At 44.6% G+C, this 22,836-nt stretch overlaps 1 protein-coding gene across 1 annotated transcript in view; it reads right to left on the bottom strand.

The window, feature by feature from the left end:
- Window positions 1-22,836, bottom strand: part of LOC117061445 (protein HIRA) — a 59,775-nt gene that overhangs the window by 21,404 nt on the left and 15,535 nt on the right. The window contains exons 3-13 of the mRNA XM_033174284.1: window positions 19,510-19,620; window positions 17,796-17,886; window positions 16,987-17,081; window positions 15,263-15,358; window positions 13,771-13,931; window positions 11,642-11,809; window positions 10,218-10,331; window positions 8,441-8,511; window positions 4,111-4,216; window positions 2,339-2,557; window positions 793-878 (exon numbers count right to left, since the gene is read on the bottom strand). Of these exons, the coding sequence (XP_033030175.1) occupies window positions 793-878; window positions 2,339-2,557; window positions 4,111-4,216; window positions 8,441-8,511; window positions 10,218-10,331; window positions 11,642-11,809; window positions 13,771-13,931; window positions 15,263-15,358; window positions 16,987-17,081; window positions 17,796-17,886; window positions 19,510-19,620 (1,318 nt within the window). The remainder of the gene's footprint in view (window positions 1-792; window positions 879-2,338; window positions 2,558-4,110; window positions 4,217-8,440; window positions 8,512-10,217; window positions 10,332-11,641; window positions 11,810-13,770; window positions 13,932-15,262; window positions 15,359-16,986; window positions 17,082-17,795; window positions 17,887-19,509; window positions 19,621-22,836) is intronic.

Genomic DNA, 22,836 nt, shown 5'->3' with positions numbered 1-22,836 from the left:
TTCGGGGGGAAACAAACAGACAACAGTCAAGAGATTAGCTGAATTATATACGCGCCACATAATCAAAGGTGTATACATTTTAAACACAAATGTATGCATTGAATTATATAATAAAAAGGAGAAAGAGATTTTGGGTTGTATCTAAAGTAGTACCAAGAGACACGTTCCATCAGCACAAAGATTTATGCTGCGTGCAGTCGGAGGTGAGTACATCAACCTCCTTCTGGGATTCTCAGCATATCTGAGTTACACAGTCAGAAATGGATCCCTACGATTTGGCATTGACATTTTCACCATTGTAGCAATTTCCACATGAAATGCCCCCTGCCCTTGTGGTGTCGGAAACAGTCGGAGGCTACCAATTCATTCATGCAGGGAACTTGAAATTCCCGGGAAGTCTTCTCAAGGGTAGCCCCAGGTACAGTGCACCGCGGTAGTCAATTGGTTTAGCAGTTGCCAGGGTATGAGCAAGGACAACCAGACTGCATACCATGAAAGAACCTAAACTGTTTAGGTCTAGGTTATCTGAAGAACTTGCACAGGACTTTTGCTTACATAACTCATGAGTTGACTCTCACCCTGAATCTTTAAGAAGCAGCAATAACTTAGAAAAATACATACATCAAAAGACAAGTTGCACAGTAGTATAAAAGTATTTTCACAACAGGAAGACAGGAGGGTTTCTTTTTAAGCATACAAAAGGTTTAAGAAAATCTCAACAGAAGAAAATATAAAACCTGTCATTTTATTTTATACACACACACACACACACACACACACACACATATATACCCAGTATCCAGCTGAGCTATGCAGAGAGGTGTGATTCTTCTCCGTCCATCTGCTGTCCGAGTCTCAACTTGTTTCTTTAAAAGATTCTGTTGGGGGGAAAGATGGCTGTTGTAGCTTTCGCTTGTAATTGCTATAAAGGCCTATTGCAATGCATCAAAAGTCTATAAACTGGACATTTTGTTTATTCAGTTTATTAAAATACTCCTATCCCTCCCACTCATATAAAATAACAAGGCAGCATATGACCTTTACAATAAAACAATTATAATAAAATGCAAGGTCCCATAAAGAGAATACAACAAAATAACGATAAGAAAATTTGAGCAGGTATATAGGCCTATTGCCATAAAAAAGGCTTGAGGAGCTGTCTAATAGTTAGCACTGATTACGCCTGCTGAATCTCCGAGAGCCCAAGCCCAAAACTCTGGATAAGCCCACTCAGCAGTTTCATGTAGATGTTAAACAACACAGGTGGTTTTCAACCAGTGTGCCATGGCACCCTGGGGTGCCTTGAATGATGGTCAGGGGTGCTGCGGGCAACACTGGCCTCCATCCCTCTTTCCTTCCCATCCCTCCTCTGATGCCCTCTTGTGTCTCTGCCTCTCAAAGGCTTGCACAGCTGTTTGTTGCAGAAGCCTTGGCTACAAACTCTGTAGGAGAATGGTGTCTCTGGGGCTGGCCAGGGGGTGTTGGTTGCTAGGAACCGAGGCGGCCTTGGAGTAAGCAAGTAAGTAGGCGAGGGAGCTCAGCCAGCCAGTCCACCAGCTCTTGCTGTTGGGAATGGACAGACAAGTCCCAGACGCCTGTGGGGCAGTGTGAGGAGGCACCTCTCTTTGGGGCAGGGGGGGCAGCTCAGAGACCGGGGGCGGCGTCAGGGGCTGCCCGGAGGGGAGAGGACAGGAGGCTGAGAGAACACTCCACCAGGGTGTTCAAAAAAGGGTGAGAGGCTGCCAGCTCTGCAGGCAAGGGGTGGCATTACTAGGCTCCTGAGCCCCACAGTGGTGACAAAGAAAGAATGTAGTTGGTCAAGGGAGCCGTGGACTCAAAAAGGTTGAAAACCTCTAATGTCGGGGATAAAACTGAACCCTGAGGAACCACACACCCTTAACTCGGACAGCAGCTCCAGAAGGATACCACCACGGTCAATGATATCAAAAGCCACTGAGAGGTAAGGAGAATGAAGAGGAATACATTTCCCCTGCCTCTCTCCTGACGGAAGTCATCATATAGGGCCAGCAAAGCAGTTTCTGAGCCAAAACCGGGCCTAAACCCAGATTGAAATGGATCTAAGAAATGACTGAATGGCTCAATGCATCACCAAGGCTCCAGTTGTCCATGTCACAGCCTCTCCAGGACTAAGCATGAGTTGCTGCAGGTCTGTGTAAATGATACATGGGAACCACACCGTGCCAAAACAATTGTGTCTACTTTGACCTCCAACAACCCTTCTGTGCTGCGTCAAATGCTCGGAAGGAGCCAGGTGCCAAACTTTCCCCTTTTGCAAAGGTGACACGTAGGGAGAAGAACCACCACCGGAGTCACCTACCTTCCTAATGTCTTCCAAACTCTCCCCATTCACCATGCTTGCTACTTTAGGTGCTGCAGCTGAGCCAGCTGCATCTCTCACTGCTTCGTTCTTCTTTTCCACCTGCTGCTGCCTCTGCTGGTACTTCAGCATCTCCGGATTCTCAATTATAGCAGTAGACAGGTGTGCCTCGGTCATTATAGCCAAGCTCTTGCCGTAAGTGGTCTGGTGGATGTTGCTCTAAGGGGCGCAAAGGTGAGAACACAAAAGCAGCCGCTTAAACTGCGTGCACGAACCTTGATCAAAAATGGCAAAGAACTTGGGGCAATAGACTGAATATTCCAAATAATGCAGAAAACCTTCAGCTTTACTGACTCATTTATTTCTGGCTGTGTTTGTCTGCCGGCTTGCACCATTATTTAGAAATGATTCAGGTGCTATGCAAAATTAAAGGCAGGAGACGGACTCTGAGAAAGAGGTTTAGAGTATGCGGACAGGAAGGACCAGAGGAGCAGAAAAGAGAGTAGACTAAAGAAAAGCAAGAGATCAATGAGACTTTCTGAATGAATCAATGGAGGATATTTCAAGCACGAATGATGCTGTAGACTGAGCATGCAAAGCATGTACAACCCCACTAAGCTAGCCTACTCCAGCCTAGTGCCCTGCAGATATTTTGGACAGCAAAACCCATTGTCCCTGCCCAGTGGCCATACTGGGGGGGGTGATGGGGGGAGTCCAAAGTATCTGCCAGCTACCAGATTGAGGAATGCTGCACTGAGCTATATGGAGCCCCGACACCTCCTCAGTAGTGAAACCTCTTCAAGCAGAAAAAGCGGCCCCTCCTCCAGCGGGGAGGGACAAGCTGGAAGCAGCCAGGAGAGACAAGGGCTTGGAGATGCTGCTGGGAGCCCCAGCACGCCTCATGAGTTTCGCTCTGAGGGCAGCATGCCACTTCCGTCGCCCCAGTTGCGCAGAGGGGTCAAAAGGCGACTGGGGAGGCGGCGCTTTGGGGTGCCGAAATTCTTATGTTGGGGTCACAGCCAGAAACCGGCACTCCCGGATTCTGCGAGTGACTAGGACGGTCATGTTTTCATGTTCTCTGCACTGTAAATACCGTGTTTCTCATAAAATAAGACACCATCTTATATTTTTTCCCCTCAACAAAACACAGTATGGCTTATTTTCAGGGGATGTCTTATTTTAACCGCGTTGCATCGGTACGCTGCATAGCCACGCCTCTCCAGGCTGTTTTAATGGGAGGTGCCGCGTCACTATGGCTTATTTTCGGGGAACGGCTTATATTTCGCAAATGCATAGAAATCCTGCTATGGCTTATTTTATGGCCATGTCTTATTTTAGGAGAAACACGGTAGTCTGCACCAATAAACTGTTAAAAGACAGCTGAGACTCGTTCCTGGTTACTCGTGAGCAACCGCAACACAGATCTGACACTCCCCTTTCAATGATGGCAGAAAAAGGAAAGAAGACTTGAAATTCATAAGGATGTACACAAAAAAACAACAGGCACCTGTTGGGTGCAGGAATACATGCACATAACCCGTTTATAGTGCACCTGCCACATTTTCCCAACTGTGATCCATGTGATAGAACTGGCAATATGACCCCCACCCCGACATCGGCAACAAAAGGTTCTCCCGTCCTTAAGATGAGACTGAGCAGCACAGTTCTAACCAGAATCAAGTCCTGTTGAATCCAATCGGGATGACTCCCAGGTAAGTGAAGTTAGGACTGCAGCCTTAATTAGCAAGCCCGTCTAAAACAGCGCAGGGTACCTTCTCTTCCTCGCTCAGAGGGTCGCCAAGCTCGTCTTGGGAAAAATCCAAAAACGCCACTGATCCATCCATGGAACACACCAAGATGCCAAGCCCATTTAAGGTCCTGGGAAGACAAAGATTGAGGATTTTGATTAGTACCTTACACTGGAAAGAACAGCTCATGTAACTGGCAGACCAGTGGTTTGGTGGGATGTAGTTAACCTGGTGGCAAACCCAGAAACACACACACACACACACACACACACACACACACACACACACATCAAAGTTCTCACATCAACCAGCCTACGAAATTATCAGGCATCCTGAATGATATTCCTGAGAAACTTCATCGCAACTTAGGAAACCCAAGCAGCGTGCAGTATGCTTTCTGAGCCCAAGTACTCATCATATCCTGGGAGCTGCTGTAGAAGTTGCTCCTTCCTGCAATGCCAGGATTAACATGGGGAGACCCACCCAAGCATAGTGGGAGAAGTCCTCTTTCCAGCCCCTCCTCGTGCCAGCATGAGCCAAAGTTGACCGCTAGCAGAGTGAAATTCCACACGGGAGGTCTGGAACTTCTAACATGACCCTGGCGGAGCAGGAAACATGTTGTGCTGTCACCATTCCCTGTGCAGCTATTCAAAAATGGAAGCTGCCCATCCATGTTGCTTTTACACCACAATAGCGTGCTAACAGACCGACATTTACACATTTTATGTTTACTGTTTTTAAATTCTCACTAATTTCTATTTACACACTTGTTTCCTATATCTACAATGGCTTCCAATCTTCCTTAGCCATCTTCCTTCATTCATATTTTACACCGCTTTGTTTTACTGAAAACATAAAAAGTTATACTTAACGCACAAAGGATTTTGTAATACGCATATACATAATTAATTTACTTGTTTCCCCTTTGTTGATCCAATAAACTTTATGTATTTGAGAAGTTCAAATGCCAAGTGTGATTTATTTCAACTCTACTGCTATGTAATCCATAAATTTCTTCCATTCCCTGTCGAAAATTGCCTCATCTTGTTGTCAACGGGCCGACAAATCAGCCAAACCCTCACAACGCCATTTCAAGAGAAAGCAGGAATGACTGGCAAGTGACTATGCTGCTGTCTGATGAGCCTCCCCGGAAAGTTATGATCAATACCATAGTATTTCATACGTGAGTAAATAATGGCATTTACAGAATTCATAAGATCAGCAGGAAAAGACTGAGCCATCTCAAATACTTCCTTCCCACAACAAATTTCTATATTGTCTTCTTTTTTGCCATGATACAAAAAGGCTCAGGCCAACAGTTTTTGAAACATATTCCAGAGACTCTGGAGGTTCTTCAGCAGCTTGTTGGGAAATTCCTCAGTGAAAAGAACCACAGATAAGCTTCTGGAAAGATAAGCTTGTGGTGTGCAAATGCAAAATGTTTTTGGGTGTGTTACAGACAGTACCAGCCTTCCCCAACCTGGGGCTCAGCAGGTGCTTTCTGCATCAGCTTTTAAACACCTGCTGCAAACTTTTCTATTCAGTCAGGCTTATGCTGGCAATTCAGAGCACACCTTTCCACAACAGTTATCCAATTTCACCATTCTCATATGGTTTTTCGTGTATGGTATTATGTATAGCTGCCGTGAAACCACTTCGGTATTTTCTTTATGAATCAGCAGCAAGTAAAATATTTCTTATAAATAAATAAAATAAACTCCTCGGGAAGGCGGGTGGGATAAAAATAAGTAGGATGCTCACAATGAAAACAGCCCGCTTTAAAACAAACCCTCCCCCCCTTTTTCCTTTTTAATAAACGCAAACAGGAATAAAATGTAAATTCAAACCCTCAGATTTCCTTGGAGATGTTAACGTGCTTTACTTACTTGGACGCTCACTAAACAAGCCAGGCATGGTAACCTACCCTGACATCCGCCAGACTTAATCTGATTGCCGTTATCAGTTTTATGAATGGTTTCATTTTACTTTGCCGAAACCTTCTTTGGCATTTACAGTGCTGTTCTTTTTAACGTGACTAAATTTGTGGTCTTACGTTATACTATTGGTATTACCAGGGGTGTGGTTTTTTAGCAGGAACTCGGTGGAACTGAGTTCCTTTACCTTTTTAAAATTAAATACTGTATATTCTGGCGTATAAGACTACTTTTTAATCCAGGAAAATCTTCTCAAAAGTCGGGGGTTGTCTTATACACCGGGTGGAGAATCTGCGGTCGTGTATATCTCAAACTCTATATTTTAACTGGAAAAGCAGGGGGTCGACTTATATGCCAGAAAATACGGAAATAATCTTTTTCTTTTTCTTTTTCCCTGGAATGGATATACACCCAATGCCTGAGCCAAAAATCTATCTATATCTGTAATCAACAAAGTTGTGGCCAATCCAGATCACTGTCTGCTTGAGTTTATTAATCGCATCTTACATTTAGTCACTTCCGGGGGGGGGGGGGACTGCGACTAGGCCTGCAATAAACTAAACTAACTAACTAACTAATTAACTATCTTCGTGGTGAGTTCCTCCACCATTTTTCCAGAAAAAAAGCCACTGAGCATTAATACTCTGGTTGTACACTCTGCCCCAAAAGCAATGCTGAAATCTGCAGCCAAAAAATATTTGAAACAAGGGGGGGGGATAACTTTTTCTAACCACCCACTTCCTGCTTAGGCACACCTTTTATTATCGTGCTGAGCTCAATTAAGGCCCAGATCATCAGCTTTGCTTCTCTTACCACCTAACCATTTCAAAATCATTGCAGAGGGAGCAACCAGAAAGAGGAGCGAGGGAACAGGCTTTTTTACTGAAACTGAAGTAGCACTGCAGCGCCTTCAAGTGGCAGGGAGGTATTACTGCGATATGGCATAAGAACATAAACATAGTTACAACTGAAAATCATGGCAATGGGAATCTCCCCTTTTAAAACTACTGGAGCAGGATATAGTTCCTGCTAAAAGAACAGTAACAGGTAGATTAGAGGAGATGGACTTGCAGCAGAAAATGGTGTTGGGTAATGGTACCTGTTCACCTCTAAACCTTGGTTTACTACCCCCCCCCCACTAAAACTCCCAAATTATTTGAATTCCTTAACTTCCTCAGCTCATAGATATGCCTTTATAAAGGCAAGATTTAACACCTTCCCATCCAACGTGTTGGGAAATAGATTCTCCAATGGACACATATCGCTCTTATGTGACTGTAATTGCAGAGCACCAGAATCGTTGTATCACATAATCTTTGATTGTGCTCTTCACTCATCGGCCAGGAGTAAGTTTCTTGCTCCATATTTAAAGGGAATTGCCGATGACTCGAACGAAGCCAAACTGAGATACCTACTGAATGATGAAGACCCTCCAAGATCACTTACGGTTGCCAGATTTCTGATCACCGTCCTATCCCAAAAGAAGAAAAACGGACTTCTGGGCAGATTGGACATTCCTTTTAAATCATGACTCAGGATGTAATTATGTGTTACCTTAATTGATGTTTTTATAATTTTTATAGTTTTTATAATTTTATAAATAGGGGGTGATGTTTTATGTTGTAAATTTACTGCTTAGTCTGTTACTTTAAAGTCCTTTCGAAGTTCTAAGTAGAAAGGCTAAGTATACATATGTTGTTTGGAAAATCGTGTGTGATGGGCCAATGGCCGTAATAATAAATATCTATCTATCTAACATAAACATAGCTTCCTGCGGGAGGGAGTTCCATAGTTTAACTGAGCGCTGTCAACTATGAGCGCTGTCAACCAGGCACCGCACCTGCCTCTCCAACCTGAACAGAGCCCCAGAAATTTATTCCATTTGTTTCTGCACTGCACTACAGTCTATTAGACTTCTTATTCTTTCTAAGGCACTCACCATGGTGCCTTAGCAACAAGCAAAAGGCAAAATCATGGATATGTTTCAAACCACAATGTTTTTATTTTGTCATAAAAAATAGCTGAAAACTCAGGAAGCCAGGCATTACAGAATTAAATGGGAACTGATGGTTGACCACAAGGATACAGTTTAATGAAACTGCAGAATTAAAAACGAATGGCCGGGCTTGCTGCCAACAGAAGAGCAGCAAGGAAATATATTTTGTCGCAATCAAAGCCATATTTTGACAGCCAGTGTGGTGCAGTGGTTAGATCACTGGACTGACACCACGGAGACCCACGTTCAAATCCCCACTAAAGTCATGAAGCTCATGGGTTGAACTTGGGCAACTCTCTTTCAGCCTGACCTACTACACAGGGCTGTTGCAAGGATAGAATGGAAGTGATGAGAACCGTAGCTGCTACCTTGCTCTTGAGAGGAAAGGGGGAATTTAAAACGTAGTTAATGAATAATATCTTACCACGAGATGTCCATGATTGACTTGTCAAACAGCTCGTGTATAACAACCAAAGGCCTTTTCAGACACGTGAGCTAAACAACAGAAAGTTGCATGGTGGTTATTGCCATAAACAAGTCTCACATCCCATTCTCCAAGATCCAGCAACATGTAGAAGCTCGTGAAACATATTAATTCATGCAAGCTGAAGGCCCAGCAATGGAAAACCCAGAGTAAGGTGGTCCAACACACAACCCATGGGCCACATGAGGCCCTAAAGGCCTTTTTTGGTGGCCCTCAACAACATTTGACACCGCCCGACCACACGTTCCCCCAGCCTTCAAGCTGTCTTCCCAAAGCTGGATAAGCGAGGTGCTGGGCTTTGGGAAGGAGGCGTGAGAGCTCTAACAAGGTCCTAAAGTCATCCCGCCTTCTTCCCAAAGCATAGTTAGAGGCCTCGCTCCTCCCACCCCCTGCGTGACAAGGCAGTTTGCGGCCCATGGGTTCTGTGTTGAAGTACTCTTGCGGCCCACTTGGGCCGCCCTGACTAGAGGGGGAGAGAGAGGGAAGGAAGGAAGGAAGGAAGGAAGGAAGGAAGGAAGGAAGGAAGGAAGGAAGGAAGTATAGTGACATTCCCAGTAAAACAGCAACTGGGCCATAATGCACCACACACTAGCAGAGACAGACATAACTCCTAGGAACAAGCACGGGTTCTACTGTTGTGACTCTCCCCGACCCCTAAGCTTCGCTTTTTTTACTGCTAAATATATAGGAACACAAGAAGCTGCCCTATACTGAGCAGAGCCATCTTTCCTATTGGGTTTACTGGTGTTTTGCGCCAGGGCGCCAGCCTCTCAGGGGCGCCCCAGCAAGTGGGGGAGCTGTGCGGCTTCGCCGGCGGCCTCCCCTTTCTCTCCTGCATGCCCGCCAGCTGCGCCCCGTCAACCATATGGCTGGCGGGCATGCAGCTTCCTTCCTAAGCTTCCGCGGGAGGAGAGCGATCCCCGCAGAGGCTTAGGATGGAAGCTGCGCCCTGCCAACTATATGGCTGGCGGATATGCAGCTTCCTTCACAAGCCCCCGCGGGAGGAGAGTGATTCCTGCAGAGGCCTGGGAAAAGGTCGACAACTCTGGGAAACAAGGGGTGGGGCGCCGGAGGGATCTTTGCCGTAAGGCGCCAGATGTGCTTAAGACGGCCCTGATACTGAGTCTGACCACTGGCCAGTCTACCTCAATATCGTCCACACTGGCTGGCAGTGGCTCTACGGGGTTTCCAAGCAGGGGTCTCTCCCAGCCCTGCCTGGAAATGCTGAGGATCGAACCTGGGATCTTCTGCTTCAAAGGCAGATGATCTATAATGGAACTACATCCCTTCTACCTCTAAAAGAAATTCGTTCCCTGCCACCACCCATATTCTCTTTCAGGAACTTAGCATATTTATCCAGTTAAAAAATTATTTAGTCCTCTTTTCTTAAAAAAAAAATAGAGCTTACCAACCAGCTAATTCGGTAACATTTAAGTTTTCTTTAAACAGCCACAACAGGGTGGTTGGTGGCAGTATTGTGATTTCTACAAGGGCCAGACAGTCAGCACTGACGGGAAGGCGGGAGAAAGGTGGCTTTGTGATTGTCACAAGGACTAGCCAATCAGCACTCTGCACAGCCAGCTGCTCCTATGCACAATTCGATTAAGTTCTTACACATGTCCTAAAAGGCAGAACCAGAGTGGAGCCCACTGCTCAAGATACACGTCTACCTCAGCCTGAGCTGGGCCATGTCAGCTAGAACAGAAGACTTACTTACCCAGACAGAAAGAGACCGGTCTTTGCTGCCAACAGCACAGCAGCAATATGGGTGGCTAGATTTGGTTGAGCTCCCATTCTTCTGCTTCTTTTTGAAGATTTTTGGATTGAATTTCTAGGGAAGGGAAGGGGAAACGACCAGAGGGTCCTCTTAAAAATTAATTTGCTTTAAGAAGCCGAGCTAAGGTACAAAGGAGGACCAAGCAGGTATTTTTGGTCCTCAGTAAAACTTGTATGGCAAGCATGACGCAAACAAAGAATTAAATAAATCTCTCCCAACATGCCTATTCCATATATTTCTGGGATAGCTGCAATGAAATACAATTATTGCAAAAAAAAAATATGGGGGGGGGAGCTCTTGTGGCTCCTGCAGCCTCCTCAAGTACCCCCTTCCTCTCTTTCAAGACCTTAATAAATAGCTAAAATAAGCGCATTTGTCACTTTTTGTTCCTGAAGCCTACTCTGCTATTATCCTCCCCCCCCCCCGCCGCCCCATGCAAGACCTGGCTTAATAATTACCTAAAATAAGAACAATTGTCTCTTCAGTTCTGCTTCACTTCTGTCTATGATCAGGACAGGGAGTAATTTAGACCATTTGGGGAAATTCTAGGGGTGGTGCCACACCTTAAAGAAATAACAGGGCAGTGACCTGAAAATGGCCTGCATTATAGGACAACCTTCCCCCGGCCATACACACGAGGCAGCAGCTTATCACCTGCTTCAGGTATCTTGTAAAGGTGTAGCTTTTTGCCCGACTGGTAAGATCAAGCCCTATCTTCATTTGTTTGAATTTCCTGCATGCCTGTTTTTATTTATTTCTATGTGCTTTTATGCTTTATTTTTAGTTTAATAACATTGTTTGTTTTTGATGCAGTACATTGCTTAGTTTTTTTATATAGTGGTACCTTGGTTCTCAAACATCTTGGTACTCAAACAACTTGGAACTCAAACACAGCAAACCCGGAAGTAAGTCTTCCGGTTTGTGAACTTTTTTCGGAAGCCAAATGTGCTCCATTTTGAGTGTTACGCTTCCAATTTGAGTGCCACACTTCCGTTTTGAGTGTTACACTGGGGTCTGTCTGTTTTTGCTATTTATTTTGGGTTTTTGTGGCTCTTTTCGTTTTGTTTTTGTGACTGTGTGGAACCCACTTCAGCCGCTGATTGATTGTGTGACTGCAGCACATTGTTTATTGCTTTCATTTTATGGATCAATGGTCTTGTTAGATAGTAAAATTCACGTTAAATTTCTGTTTTAGGGGTTGTTTTTTAAAGTCTGGAACGGATTACTTTCTAAAGCGCGCCTTGGTTTTGGAACGCTTTGGTTTTGGAATGGGCTTCCAGAACGGATTAAGTTTGAGAAGCAAGGTACCACTGTGTGTGTGTGTGTGTGTCAGTTCATAAATACTTTGAAATAAATGAACCTACCACCACTGTCACTGCTTTGCGATGGCCAACAAAATCCATGTTGGTCTTCCACCCGTCTCGTTCAATGATCTGTGCCGTGGGACCAGAATTATTCATGGCATGAGCGGAGACCAGATAGTGGCCGTCGGGTGACCAGCTGAGACGTAAAACATGGGTCGTTCCTCCACACTGAAAAGTAAAATCAGGCCGCAGAAGGGACTGACCATCACGTTTGCCAAAAGTTCATGAATGATAAATGACACCCTTATCTGTAACCAGATTCAACACATATTATCTGTCACTGGCATCATCTGGGGTTGCACTCACATGTGCCCGTGTCACCCAACCACTTTGGCTTCCTGGAGGATAAGGCTGCCAATGGCTACTAGCTGGGGATGCTGCATTCTACCTTCACTGTCGGAGGCAGTCTGCCTCTGAATACCGGTTGTTGCTGTTGCATTCAGGTCCTGCTTGCAGGCTTCCCAAAGGCATCTACTTGGCCACTGTGAGAACAGGATGCTGGACTAGATGGGCCGTTGGCCTTTTCCAGGAGGCTCCCTGTCAGGGATTGCTCTTCCCTTTAGATGTTGCTCATGAGTAACGACAAGCCTTCAGGTAAGCTAAAACTATTTATTGTCCATCATGGAATTACAGAGTCTCTGCAGCACGACTGCTCAGTTAGTTTCAGTTTCTCGGAGTGGCGGGCTTTCGCGCCCCCGCCAACAAAGCCAACGGCTCGGCACTCTAAAATGACGTCTGCGTCGCCTCCTTCCCCCCCCCCCATCACTTCTTCCTGTCTGAGACTGACTGCTCTTGGTCTTTGCCCTGCCATACCGGAGCCTGCCATCTCCCCCTCTACCGGAGACATTTCCTGACGGGGGCTTGAGCTGGGAGATGAATCTGTGGAGATTATGGGTGGCTGTTCTCTATAACCCAGTGACTCCCCTTCCCTGGAGGAATCGCTATCTTTTCTCCCAGCTCTAGCTTGCTCCTCTGTCTCTTCCTGCTCCTCCCAAGTAATCCCACTATCCCTGACACTCCCTATATGTTCTTATGTTTTCAGTTGGGCACAGAAGTTACGATTTGCAACCGGAAAAGTCTTAAGCCTATACTATGTGAACCCCCCGTTTCAGAATGCAGCAACTGGAGAGAACAGACACTGAATTCCTAAGCTATATGTGGGAGGGGAAACGGCCTCAGGCACCCAAATATATATGGACCAAAACGGCACATGGTGCTCAGTTTGGAAATGATGGCACCTGCTCATTTCAAAGGCACCTGACTGAAGAAGGCAAAATCGGTCAGCTGCTATGGCTCAGCTCAGATCAAGAACAGGCCACGAAGCAGTAGTTCAGTTAGCTGCTTTTAGACTACAGGCAAACCTCGGTTCTCGAACGGCTCTGTTTTTGAATGTTTCGGCTCCTGAACGCCGAAAACCCGGAAGTAAATGCTCTGGTTTTTTAACGTTTTTTGGAACCCGAACGTCCGACATGGCTTCCGCTTGAGTGCAAGAAGCTCTTGCAACCAATCGGAAGCCGTGCCTTGGTTGTTGAACGTTTCGGAAGTCAAACCATCTTCTGGAACGGACTACATTCGACAACCAAGGTTTGACTGTATGAGATTAACAGATGTACATCTTTAGGGGCTAATGTGTATTACTTCAATTACTCTGCTGTGTTTGGGGCCGTTCTACTTAATTGGCTGAGTGGGGCCCTGGGTGTTTGGCGCAAAGTCCTGTCTTGGATGGCAGGTGCCTTGGACTCATACTTGCCCTCTTCTCTTTGCGGATTGTAACTGCCTCCTTCCCCTGGATTGCAGAATGTGGAGTGCCAAACAACAGTTTTCATTTGTCCTGCAAGCCAGAATTGCAAACCTGGGAGCCCTGACATCTTGATCTGAAGCTAGGGGTTGAATACTCATAAGGGTCAGAAAATTAATCCCTTGTGGAGGTCTTGAAAGATATCTCCTGTATGAAGGTTTAAAATTACATTTATTGCTCCTCCCACTTCTTCCTCCGGCCCTGCCCATCACTGGCACGTGCCCCTTCACCTGGAAAGGAATGCAGCCCCTATGCTAAAAAAAGCTACCCCACATCTGAAGTTATGTTCATTCACAGGATGTGCTATAGAGATGGCTAACACAACACACACCTCATCAAATGGTTTGGTGATGCTGGTTTCTAGCTGCCAGTCCATGGTACGCCACACCTTCAAGCTTCGGTCATCTGCTTGCGACGCAATATATTTCCCAACTGGGTCCCAGGTGAGCCCCTTAACTAAGCCAGAATGTCCCTTCAGAGTGGCGAGAATTTCTGCATGCAGCAAAGAGAAAAAAAGATTAAAAAAAAAAATACATACTGACTTTTTCAAGAACTGTTTAACTGGATAAAGCTGAGAGAGCTTTAAAATGCTACTGAAGCCTGACAACGTCTTGGTACCAGTTGGTATTCAATTGTGCTGAATTCATAGTAGAGGTTATTGTTTTTAAAAGACCCTTGCATTCAAATGCAGCTAGGAGATATGAAAGAATACAGTTGTACCTTGGAAGTCGAATGGAATCCATTCCGGAAGACCGTTCGACTTCCAAAACGTTCGAAAACCAAAGCACAGCTTCTGATTGGCTGCAGGAAGCTCCTGCAGCCAATCAGAAGCCGCAGAAGCCCCGTCGGGCATCCGGCTTGTTGGACACTCCTGCTCTAAAGCTAAACAATTGCAAGGCAGTGGAAGAGAAGATGCTGGAAGATTGGCAATAATATTAGCAGGGTCAATAATATTCATGAGGTCAGCACGGTAGCTCAGTTTGCTTGGTTTGGCTTAGCATTACATCTGAGTTTGAGTTCATGTTTTGCCTTCCCCAGACAAATTGTAAGTGGTAAACCGAGAACAAACCCTGGTTACTGTTGGGAGATTCATTCCCCGTGTCTGCAGTCATGGGATTGTTATCTACCACATGACGGTGTATGTTTTCATTCCACAGAGTGGGAAGTGACGGAGACAGGGTGTTTGTGTTACTGTGTTCCATGAAGTGGGACTATTGTCCTTTGTTCTCTCTTTGCTGTCTGATGCTAGAGAGAGAGGGAACCATGTTGCAGTGCTCAGTGTGTGTTTATATGTAAATAAAGTAGATCAGCCAAAACGCTAAGTTGCTGAGGTCTGTTTACGCATGCTGTGAAGACTCTGCAGATCCCTGAGTGTGCTGATGCTTCTTGGTATCAGTCGCTGTGATGTTCGGGCAGAAGAAAGCTTTTGAAGCTCCCAGATGATCGACCAGGAGGGAGAGAACATGCCAGCCGGGCATGTCTCTGCCAGGGTCCTACACAAGAGTAGGACACTCCTGCTAACAGTTACAGCATGTGGTTTTTCTGGAGCAAGACAAACCATGAGCCCAGGTTCAAATGTAACGCTAAGCCAAACCATGGCTTAGTCCTAGGTAGCATGGCGGCAGCAGGACCAAGAGGGAGCACAATCCTTGTTCCGGGAACCCACATGATGCTCATTTGTGCTAAATCATGGGCTTCGCTTAGCGCTATGGGTGAACCTGGGTTGGTGAGGAAGTTGTTTGTTTTGTTTAAAAAGCATATTGAGTGGCAGCCCCCGCAAAACAAAACCATTACCTCTCGATAGTCAGAACTCTGCGTTATACCTGGGAATTTGACAGCATTCCAGATGACAACAGTGTTATCCACACTACAAGAGGCCAGCCAAGCATCATGAGGAGACCATGCCACATCCATGACATCTGTAGGGGATTAAAACACACACACACACACACCTTAAGTGAACCATTTCTCAGGGGAAACAGAAAACTAGCCACCCATCCACTTAACAGCTCCCTTTGAGTTCAGAGAACTGAAATTCACAGCCGACCTAACCATTACCTAAGATTCTATGGTTAAGGGGTTTACATGAGTGTCTCTCTGTGTGTAAGTGGACTCATTTGTTCAATCTGTGCTACTCCTCTCAAAGAAAGCTTATTTAAGATATCACACAAATATAAGAAAAAGGAAATGGTTTTAAATGGCATATTCAGCACACAAGGTTCTATCCATCTAAGCTGTATTCAAGAGTGGAACACAGGAAATTAATGGATCTAACTAACTTGGGTCCATTAATTCCAATGCGTCTTTCTCTGAGTACAATTAGCATTTACACAGTAGCTGTGTGGGCTTTTGTATGGCTTACAGGGACTCTTTGTTGATTGGTCTGTCACTCTACTTCAGGGACTATTAGGCAGCAGTACAGTACCTTTACCCAGTTACTGCTGCCAGTTTAGCTTTAAAAAACCTATAATGATTGTTGCGTGCTAATTTTCTGTTATTGCAGGTTATCTTGGAGGCCTGTAGTTAGATACAAATAAATATAACAATGTAAGAATTGAGCAGCGTTAATTTATATTGGTTTTTTAAATATATATATTTCATATTGATCTTTATTTATTTATTTATTAAAAAACCTCTATGTGCAACCAGCAATCCAGGATATATTTTTTTTTCTCCACACACACACCATTTCCAATTCTTTCCTGGTTTACCTACTTATTTTTTAAAAATAGCATTTGTAAAATGTGCGCTCAGCTAGGTTCACAAGAAAAACAACAACTTCAGATCCTAAAACACAAAGCCGTTTGCACCGCTCCTGACATGAGACTAATCAGTAGCTGTAGTTCTACTCTGTACGTTTTTGGTCCAGATTTTATTTTAATTTGATTTGTACACCACCCTTCATCTGAGAATCATCACAGGGCGGTTCGCCAGAATGATAGCACCTCTGCATTTGCAACAACCCCTGCGATACTTACATGCAAGCTGCTGAAAACACAGAGCAAAATTACCATACTTTTCCATGTATAATGACTGGTGATTGGTTGCTGCATCAAGGGGTATTTAGTTCTGGTGTTTGCGATCGGGCAGGCGCTTGTTGCAGACGCAAGCGATTTTAACTGTCGGGTTAGTGATTTACTGCATTCCCCCCCCCCCAAAAAAAGAAAGCTGAAACAACTCTGGGCAATCCTCAACAACTCCAATCGTCCCCCAAAGAAAGCTCAACAACTTTGGGCCATCTTCTGAAATTGGAGTCCTCCAAAATAGGGGGCGTGTTATACACGGAAAAGTACGGTAATGACTATGTGATGAGCTCATAGGGTATGACTCTTGCTATTTGCTGCCTTTTATCTAGCCGGCCACCTGTTAAGTGAGGATGTAAATAACTGCACAGAAGCAGTGCAATGGGAAACAATGCTCACCATCCTACTGGGTGCCAAATACAATCTATCTAAAGCAGACCAGATAACGGGGAGTGAACTTTGGGATGGGTTCAGGGAACAAGTAACGCACTGTGAGCATCTTCCAGTGTTTCAAACACACTTACCCCCTGAATGGCTTCTAAGGATTGAGACGCACCTCCACTGTTCTACGTTAGCAAGTTTACTGCTGGAACCAAACACTGTGCTCGGCCCAATGTACCTATGGAAGACGGGAACAAGAGTTACCAAAAGCAATCACATGGCAGAATTCTTTTGTGAACCACCACAACGGTTGAAATGAACCTCACCCCACCCCACATTTAGAGGAGACTTTTAATAGGGAGCCTGTATTTATTTAATTTCCTTGTTTTATTCAAAAGCCTAACCACGATATTTTTTTTTTAAAAAAAAATCTCTTAAGCAAAAATACAAACCTAAATCAAACAAAACCAATATAAAAACATATACAGTCATACCTCGGAAGTCGAACGGAATGCATTCCGGAAGTCTGTTCAACTTCCAAAACGTTCGGAAACCAAGGTGTGGCTTCCGACTGGCTGCAGGAAGCTCCTGCAGCCAATCGGAAGCCGCGGAACCTGTGACGGACATTCAGGTTCCAAAGGAACGTTTGCAAACCGGAACAATCACTTCCAGGTTTGTGGCTTTCGGGAGCCAAAATGTTCGACTCGCAAGGCATTCGACTTCCGAGGTTCGACTGTAAAAGCAAGTAAAACTGGAATTCAGGGGATTAAGACACATACAGTAAGTCAAGGTGCAACCTTGCGGGTCAGGGAAAGCCTGCGCAAAAAATAATAATCACTTTTTGTATTCTAGAAAGTGTTTACACAACTCTGGAGATAAGAAACAGGGAATAATTCAACAAACGTTCAGAGAACAAGGAAAGATGTAAATTTGGGGCGGGCAGCACACTTACGCAGCTCTTTTCCAAATCATGATCAGCTTGTCGTCTCCCCCGGAAGCCAGATATATGCCATTGTTTGACCATCGCACACAGTTCACACATGCTAAAATGGAAGAAACACACACAAATGGAAAGGAATTGGATTTTTATATCAAGGCACGCCAGAATAGTTCACAGTATTTTTAATGAGTTCACACCCTTTGCAATTCTCTCTGTATGCTTCTGATAATCGTAATGGCGTCTTTATCTTTCTGCAGTGTTCATGCACTGGATCTCAGCTGCAGCAACAGATTGTGTTTCTGTCCCACCAGTGCGAGGTGGGAGCTGCACCCACCAAACAGTACGAGTGGAGGGAGAACTAACCATGAATGAAGAGGGAAGGAAATGTGATTGCCCACATTTCAAACAATGCTTTTCTTCAGAGATGTTGTGTTACCAACAAAACAAGCATTTGAAGTGTACTTATTTTTGCTTTTTCCACCTGCAATGATCAAAACGGCTTACAAGCCGAGCAAAGCAGCATAATGTCATGTCTGTAAAACAGTAACCCAGGAAAGCAAAATAAAACGGTGACGTGTAAAGCATTTGAAAAACGAAACGAAAACGCAGCAACATCAGAGGCAAAGAAATATCAATGCACACAATAGAGGTACGCTTCGTTTGATAGGCGGGTATTAACTGCCAATGACAAGATTCAATATGCTCAATGCTTCAGGTCCCCTCTACTGGAAAGACCCTGTCTTTTGTACGCACATACATGTTCTGGTGGTGGATAAAGGGCAAGGCCATAGATGTTGATCTCAAAACTTGGGCAGGGTCATACTGGAGGAGGAGGTGTGTATGAGCACCTAAATTTTTACAGCCTTCTGTTCTCCTTTAAAATGAATGGGTCACTGAGCAAATATATCAGTGGCATAACTTAAGGTCCTTTAAAAAATGGTGCAATTGAGAATGGGTTCCATCTGGAATTCTAGTACAACCCACTCATCCCTGGACATCAGAAAGGTATTTCTAAAAAGTGGAACAAGCGGGGGGGGGGAGGGGGAGAGACCATGCAAGAAGATGGGTCATTCCTTAACACCAAACCATGGCTTAGTTTAACATTCAAAGCAGTTCTCAAAGTCTAAAATCCTTTGATATGCAATTAAGGCCCACGGTTCTCTACACCAGAGTTCTTCAACCTGTGAGCCCCTTACATTGTTGGACTACAACCCCCATCCTCCTTGGCCAGCTTAGCCAATTGTGAAGGATGATGGGGGTTGTAGTCCAACAACATCTGGGAACCCAAGGTGGAAGAACACTACTCCATGCCATTCCTTGCACTTTACTGACCAGCCAGTACCGAAATGGAAATGTAATTCTCCAGGAGGGATAGATAGAAGGTAGATAAGAGATGTAGTGTTGGGCAATTTTCAGTAAATGGTCAAGGATTTCTGACTATCAGTTATTAAAGAACAAAATTCCGGCCCTGGCCCCTTTAAATTATTACGTCTGAAATTACGAGAGCTGGGGGGGTGAAGGGTAAACCAGAAGTGGATTTCTCTGCTTAAGGATTGTGAGCTCTGTCCATTTCTGGTACCGTACTAAAAAGCAGCCAAACAAATTCCAGGTCTCAAAATCCTTTAATCCTTACCGCATGCCTGTTGCACCTAACCACCCTGGTGGATGTTGGGAGCTCTCCTGGATCCCACAAACCTGAAGTCTACCCTCCCCTGCTCTACAATACCTAAATGATTGTCCATCTGACAGAGCATCTTGGGTACATTCTCGTTCTTTTCGTCTTCCTCTTTGAGGACGGGAGCCATGTTCCATATCACAACCTTCCCAGAATCCTGTCCTAAGGACAAAGAGAAATCAACATACCATTTTACAGAAAAGCGCTGGTGTTTCCACGGAGAATACTTTCGTTACTTGCATGCTGCCATGATGATGATGATGATGATCAAATAGAGAAAGACTGACAGTGCAACACTGTCGGGTGGGTGGTTTCCAACTACCGAGTTCCATTTACACTTGCACAGCAGAATTCCCCCAAGCCCACTCTGCCCCTTCCTCTCCAATCTGCTCCAGAGGGTTGGGGGACGACGACGACCCAGAACTGATTTTTTTGGGGGGGAGGGGTAACAAGAGGGTGGGGGGTAAATTCCATTGCACAAGAGTAAATACTTGCACTTGTTGCTTGGGATAGAGCACACAACAAATCTGCTCAGGACATAGGTCTTCAGCCTGGGTTGGGACCCAGAGATGGGTCGCAAGGCCACACCAGGCAGTCCGCAGCAAAGCTGTTGCTGCGATGTTGGATTCCAGCTTCGGCTGACCAGACCAAAGGAGCACTACATGCTTATCTGGACCAGGATGTGTTCGTCGGACAAAATGCTCGTTTTATCAATTTCCACGAATGTAGGAGGAGGAAGGCAGGAGCCATTTAAAAAAAAATGCATGTTTCTGGGCAACTACATGCTCAGGCCTTTCTCTTGCCACACTGCAGGATTCATTTTCAATTAGGAGTGATGCAGAAGTAACACTGTGTATATTCCTCTGTGAATTGCCATTTTAGGATTCAATAATTTGCATTACTATAACGCTACCAGCTATTAGTCAGATGGGTCCTATGTTACAACTTGGAAGTCAGAGGTAGGTCTCAGGTCTTGACTGGTTGAAGGCCACTGGCTGGAAGCACCACTGAGTCCAATGGGACACATTTTCAAGTAAAACTATAAAGGATTACAGCAGGCATGTGCAAAATCCTAATCTGGCCCGTCGGTTGATTTAATCTGGCCCCCGTGGCAGTAAATGTCCTGGGGTAAAATCCTTAAAAAAGCTCAACAACTTCGGTTGGCCCTCAAGCATGTCCACTTCATCAAATCTAGCCCTCTTTGAAAAAAGTTTGGGCACCCCTGGATTACAGCCTACAACTCTTTGGTATCCAAGTGATGTTTCATAGAACCATAGAATTCAGAACTGCTTAATCATAGAATTGTAGAGTTGGAAGGGACCACAAGGCTCATCCATTCCAACCCCCTGCAAAGCAGGAATCTTTTGCCCAACATGGGGCTCAAACCCACGACCCTGAGATTAAGAGTCTTGTGCTCTAGCAACTGAGCTATCTCATACATTCCCATTCAAAATACCTTCAGCTAATTTGCCCATGGCACTGGGACACTAAATTGTCTACGCAGAAACAAAAGTTGAAGTCCAGCCCATTACATACAGTAGATGCACCAGATTTGCTAAAAATCGACAGGGTTTAAGGGATTGTGTAATTGCAGGTTGGATTCCAAGAGGAAATCAAAACGACAAAACAGTATCATATGGAGACAAATAGCTAGGATGATTATTATTCAAACTTATAACCTAAGAAAGGAAAATGGCCAAGACGATTTAGTCAGATTATCAGACGTCACTTTTCAGAAACAGCAACAAGGTTTGTTTGCATTGTTGATTTTATTAACAGAAAGGGGTTGAGCTGGCCAATGTAAATAAAACAAAGAAAGGAAACCAGTTACAGACTGTTATTAAATTACATATTTTAAAACTACGCTGAGCAATGTCAAGATCACTGTAAGCTAACAAAATGCCCTTCATTGTGGCAGGGAAAACTTGTGTGTGGAGAAGGTCTATTTATATGAGGCAAAGCTGTATTGTGATGATGATCTAGCTACAGGCATAGGCAAACTCCGGCCCTCCAGATGTTTGGGACTACAGTTCCCATCATCCCTGACCACTGGTCCTGTTAGCTAGGGATGATGGGAGTTGTAGTCCCAAAACATCTGGAGGGCCAGAGTTTGCCTATGCCTGAGGCAGTTACATTGCTGTCAGTTCTTGTTTCTGTTCTTTTCTATGGTGAGGTTATAGATTTTTAATTATTTCTGTAGTTTTAAAATCATGTCACTCCGAGCACTGGAAACGGACAGTTTAAATAGCATCAGCAACGATGCTAATAATAAATTATTACTTTTTTATTTGAAAACTAAAAAAGGAAAAGAAATGGTTGAGAGAAGAACCTGAATGATATTGGTTGTATAACAAGCATGTGTTGTTTGTCATGATTTTAAAATGTGTGATTTTTTTAAAAAGTATTTTTTATTAAACATTTTCTTGATTTACAAAGGTAGTGTAATGTCTCTCTCGTATTTTTTCCATGTAACGTTTTTACAAATCAATTTTGTTTGTTGAGACATTAGGAAGAAAAAGGGGGAAAGAGGTGGGCGGGATGGGGAGATGGGTGGGGTGGGGCGACGATGTTTCTATTTTACTGACTATATGTAGGGTTTGGTGTCAGCGTTGTTTGTGCAGGTTCTCTGTTGTTCACTTGTGCTCCTTTGGTGGTGAGAGAAGTCGGGGTATTTAATAACATTCCGTTGTCTCGTTTCCTTTTCTTACAGGATTTATACAGCCCACGGACACACACAAACACATATTCAACAAGTGCACAATCTTTATATACAACAGTTGGACTGAACATTTATTCATATGTAACCACCGGCAAGTGCACAGTCTGTAAGGTATCCTTACATGCTAGCTGAGCTGTACAAATGAAGAAGTAAACACCGCTTTCAAACAAAAACATGTACACAGTGTACCCACATTCCGTGTGATGCGTGAAAAAGCCTAATGGGATCTCTAGTGTGGCAGGAAAATATCAGGTTTTGTCCCCATTGAAATGCTGCCACCCCCTTCAATTTCTATTGGATAGGGGAAATGGCCATTTGTGTGTTATCTGTGATTATTTCACCTCTTTTAAGTGGGGAGGCAAAGAATCACAGGTAACGTGGGGGGCGGGGGGCGACACACCTGTCACATCATAATTTGTGCACTCCAGCCCCTCCTCCCCGTGTGAAGGACAGCATCGACAGGAGCCAAAGATCTGAACTAGCCCTGAACTGGTGTCAAACAGCAATGAATTATCGTCATCCATTTATTTATCACCTTTCACACAATAATCTCAAGGCAGTCGCCACACACAAAAACACAACTGATACAATTAAACAAAACTAAAACAATGCCAAATAGACACGCTCATGGCAAGGGCACGTTTATGCAGCTGGGAAAG

This window comes from Lacerta agilis, chromosome 17 (assembly GCF_009819535.1).
Source record: "Lacerta agilis isolate rLacAgi1 chromosome 17, rLacAgi1.pri, whole genome shotgun sequence".
NCBI classification, from domain to species: Eukaryota; Metazoa; Chordata; class Lepidosauria; order Squamata; family Lacertidae; genus Lacerta; species Lacerta agilis.
The sequence above is the reverse complement of the archived record's forward strand: the minus strand, read 5'-3'. Positions and strand labels throughout refer to the sequence as shown.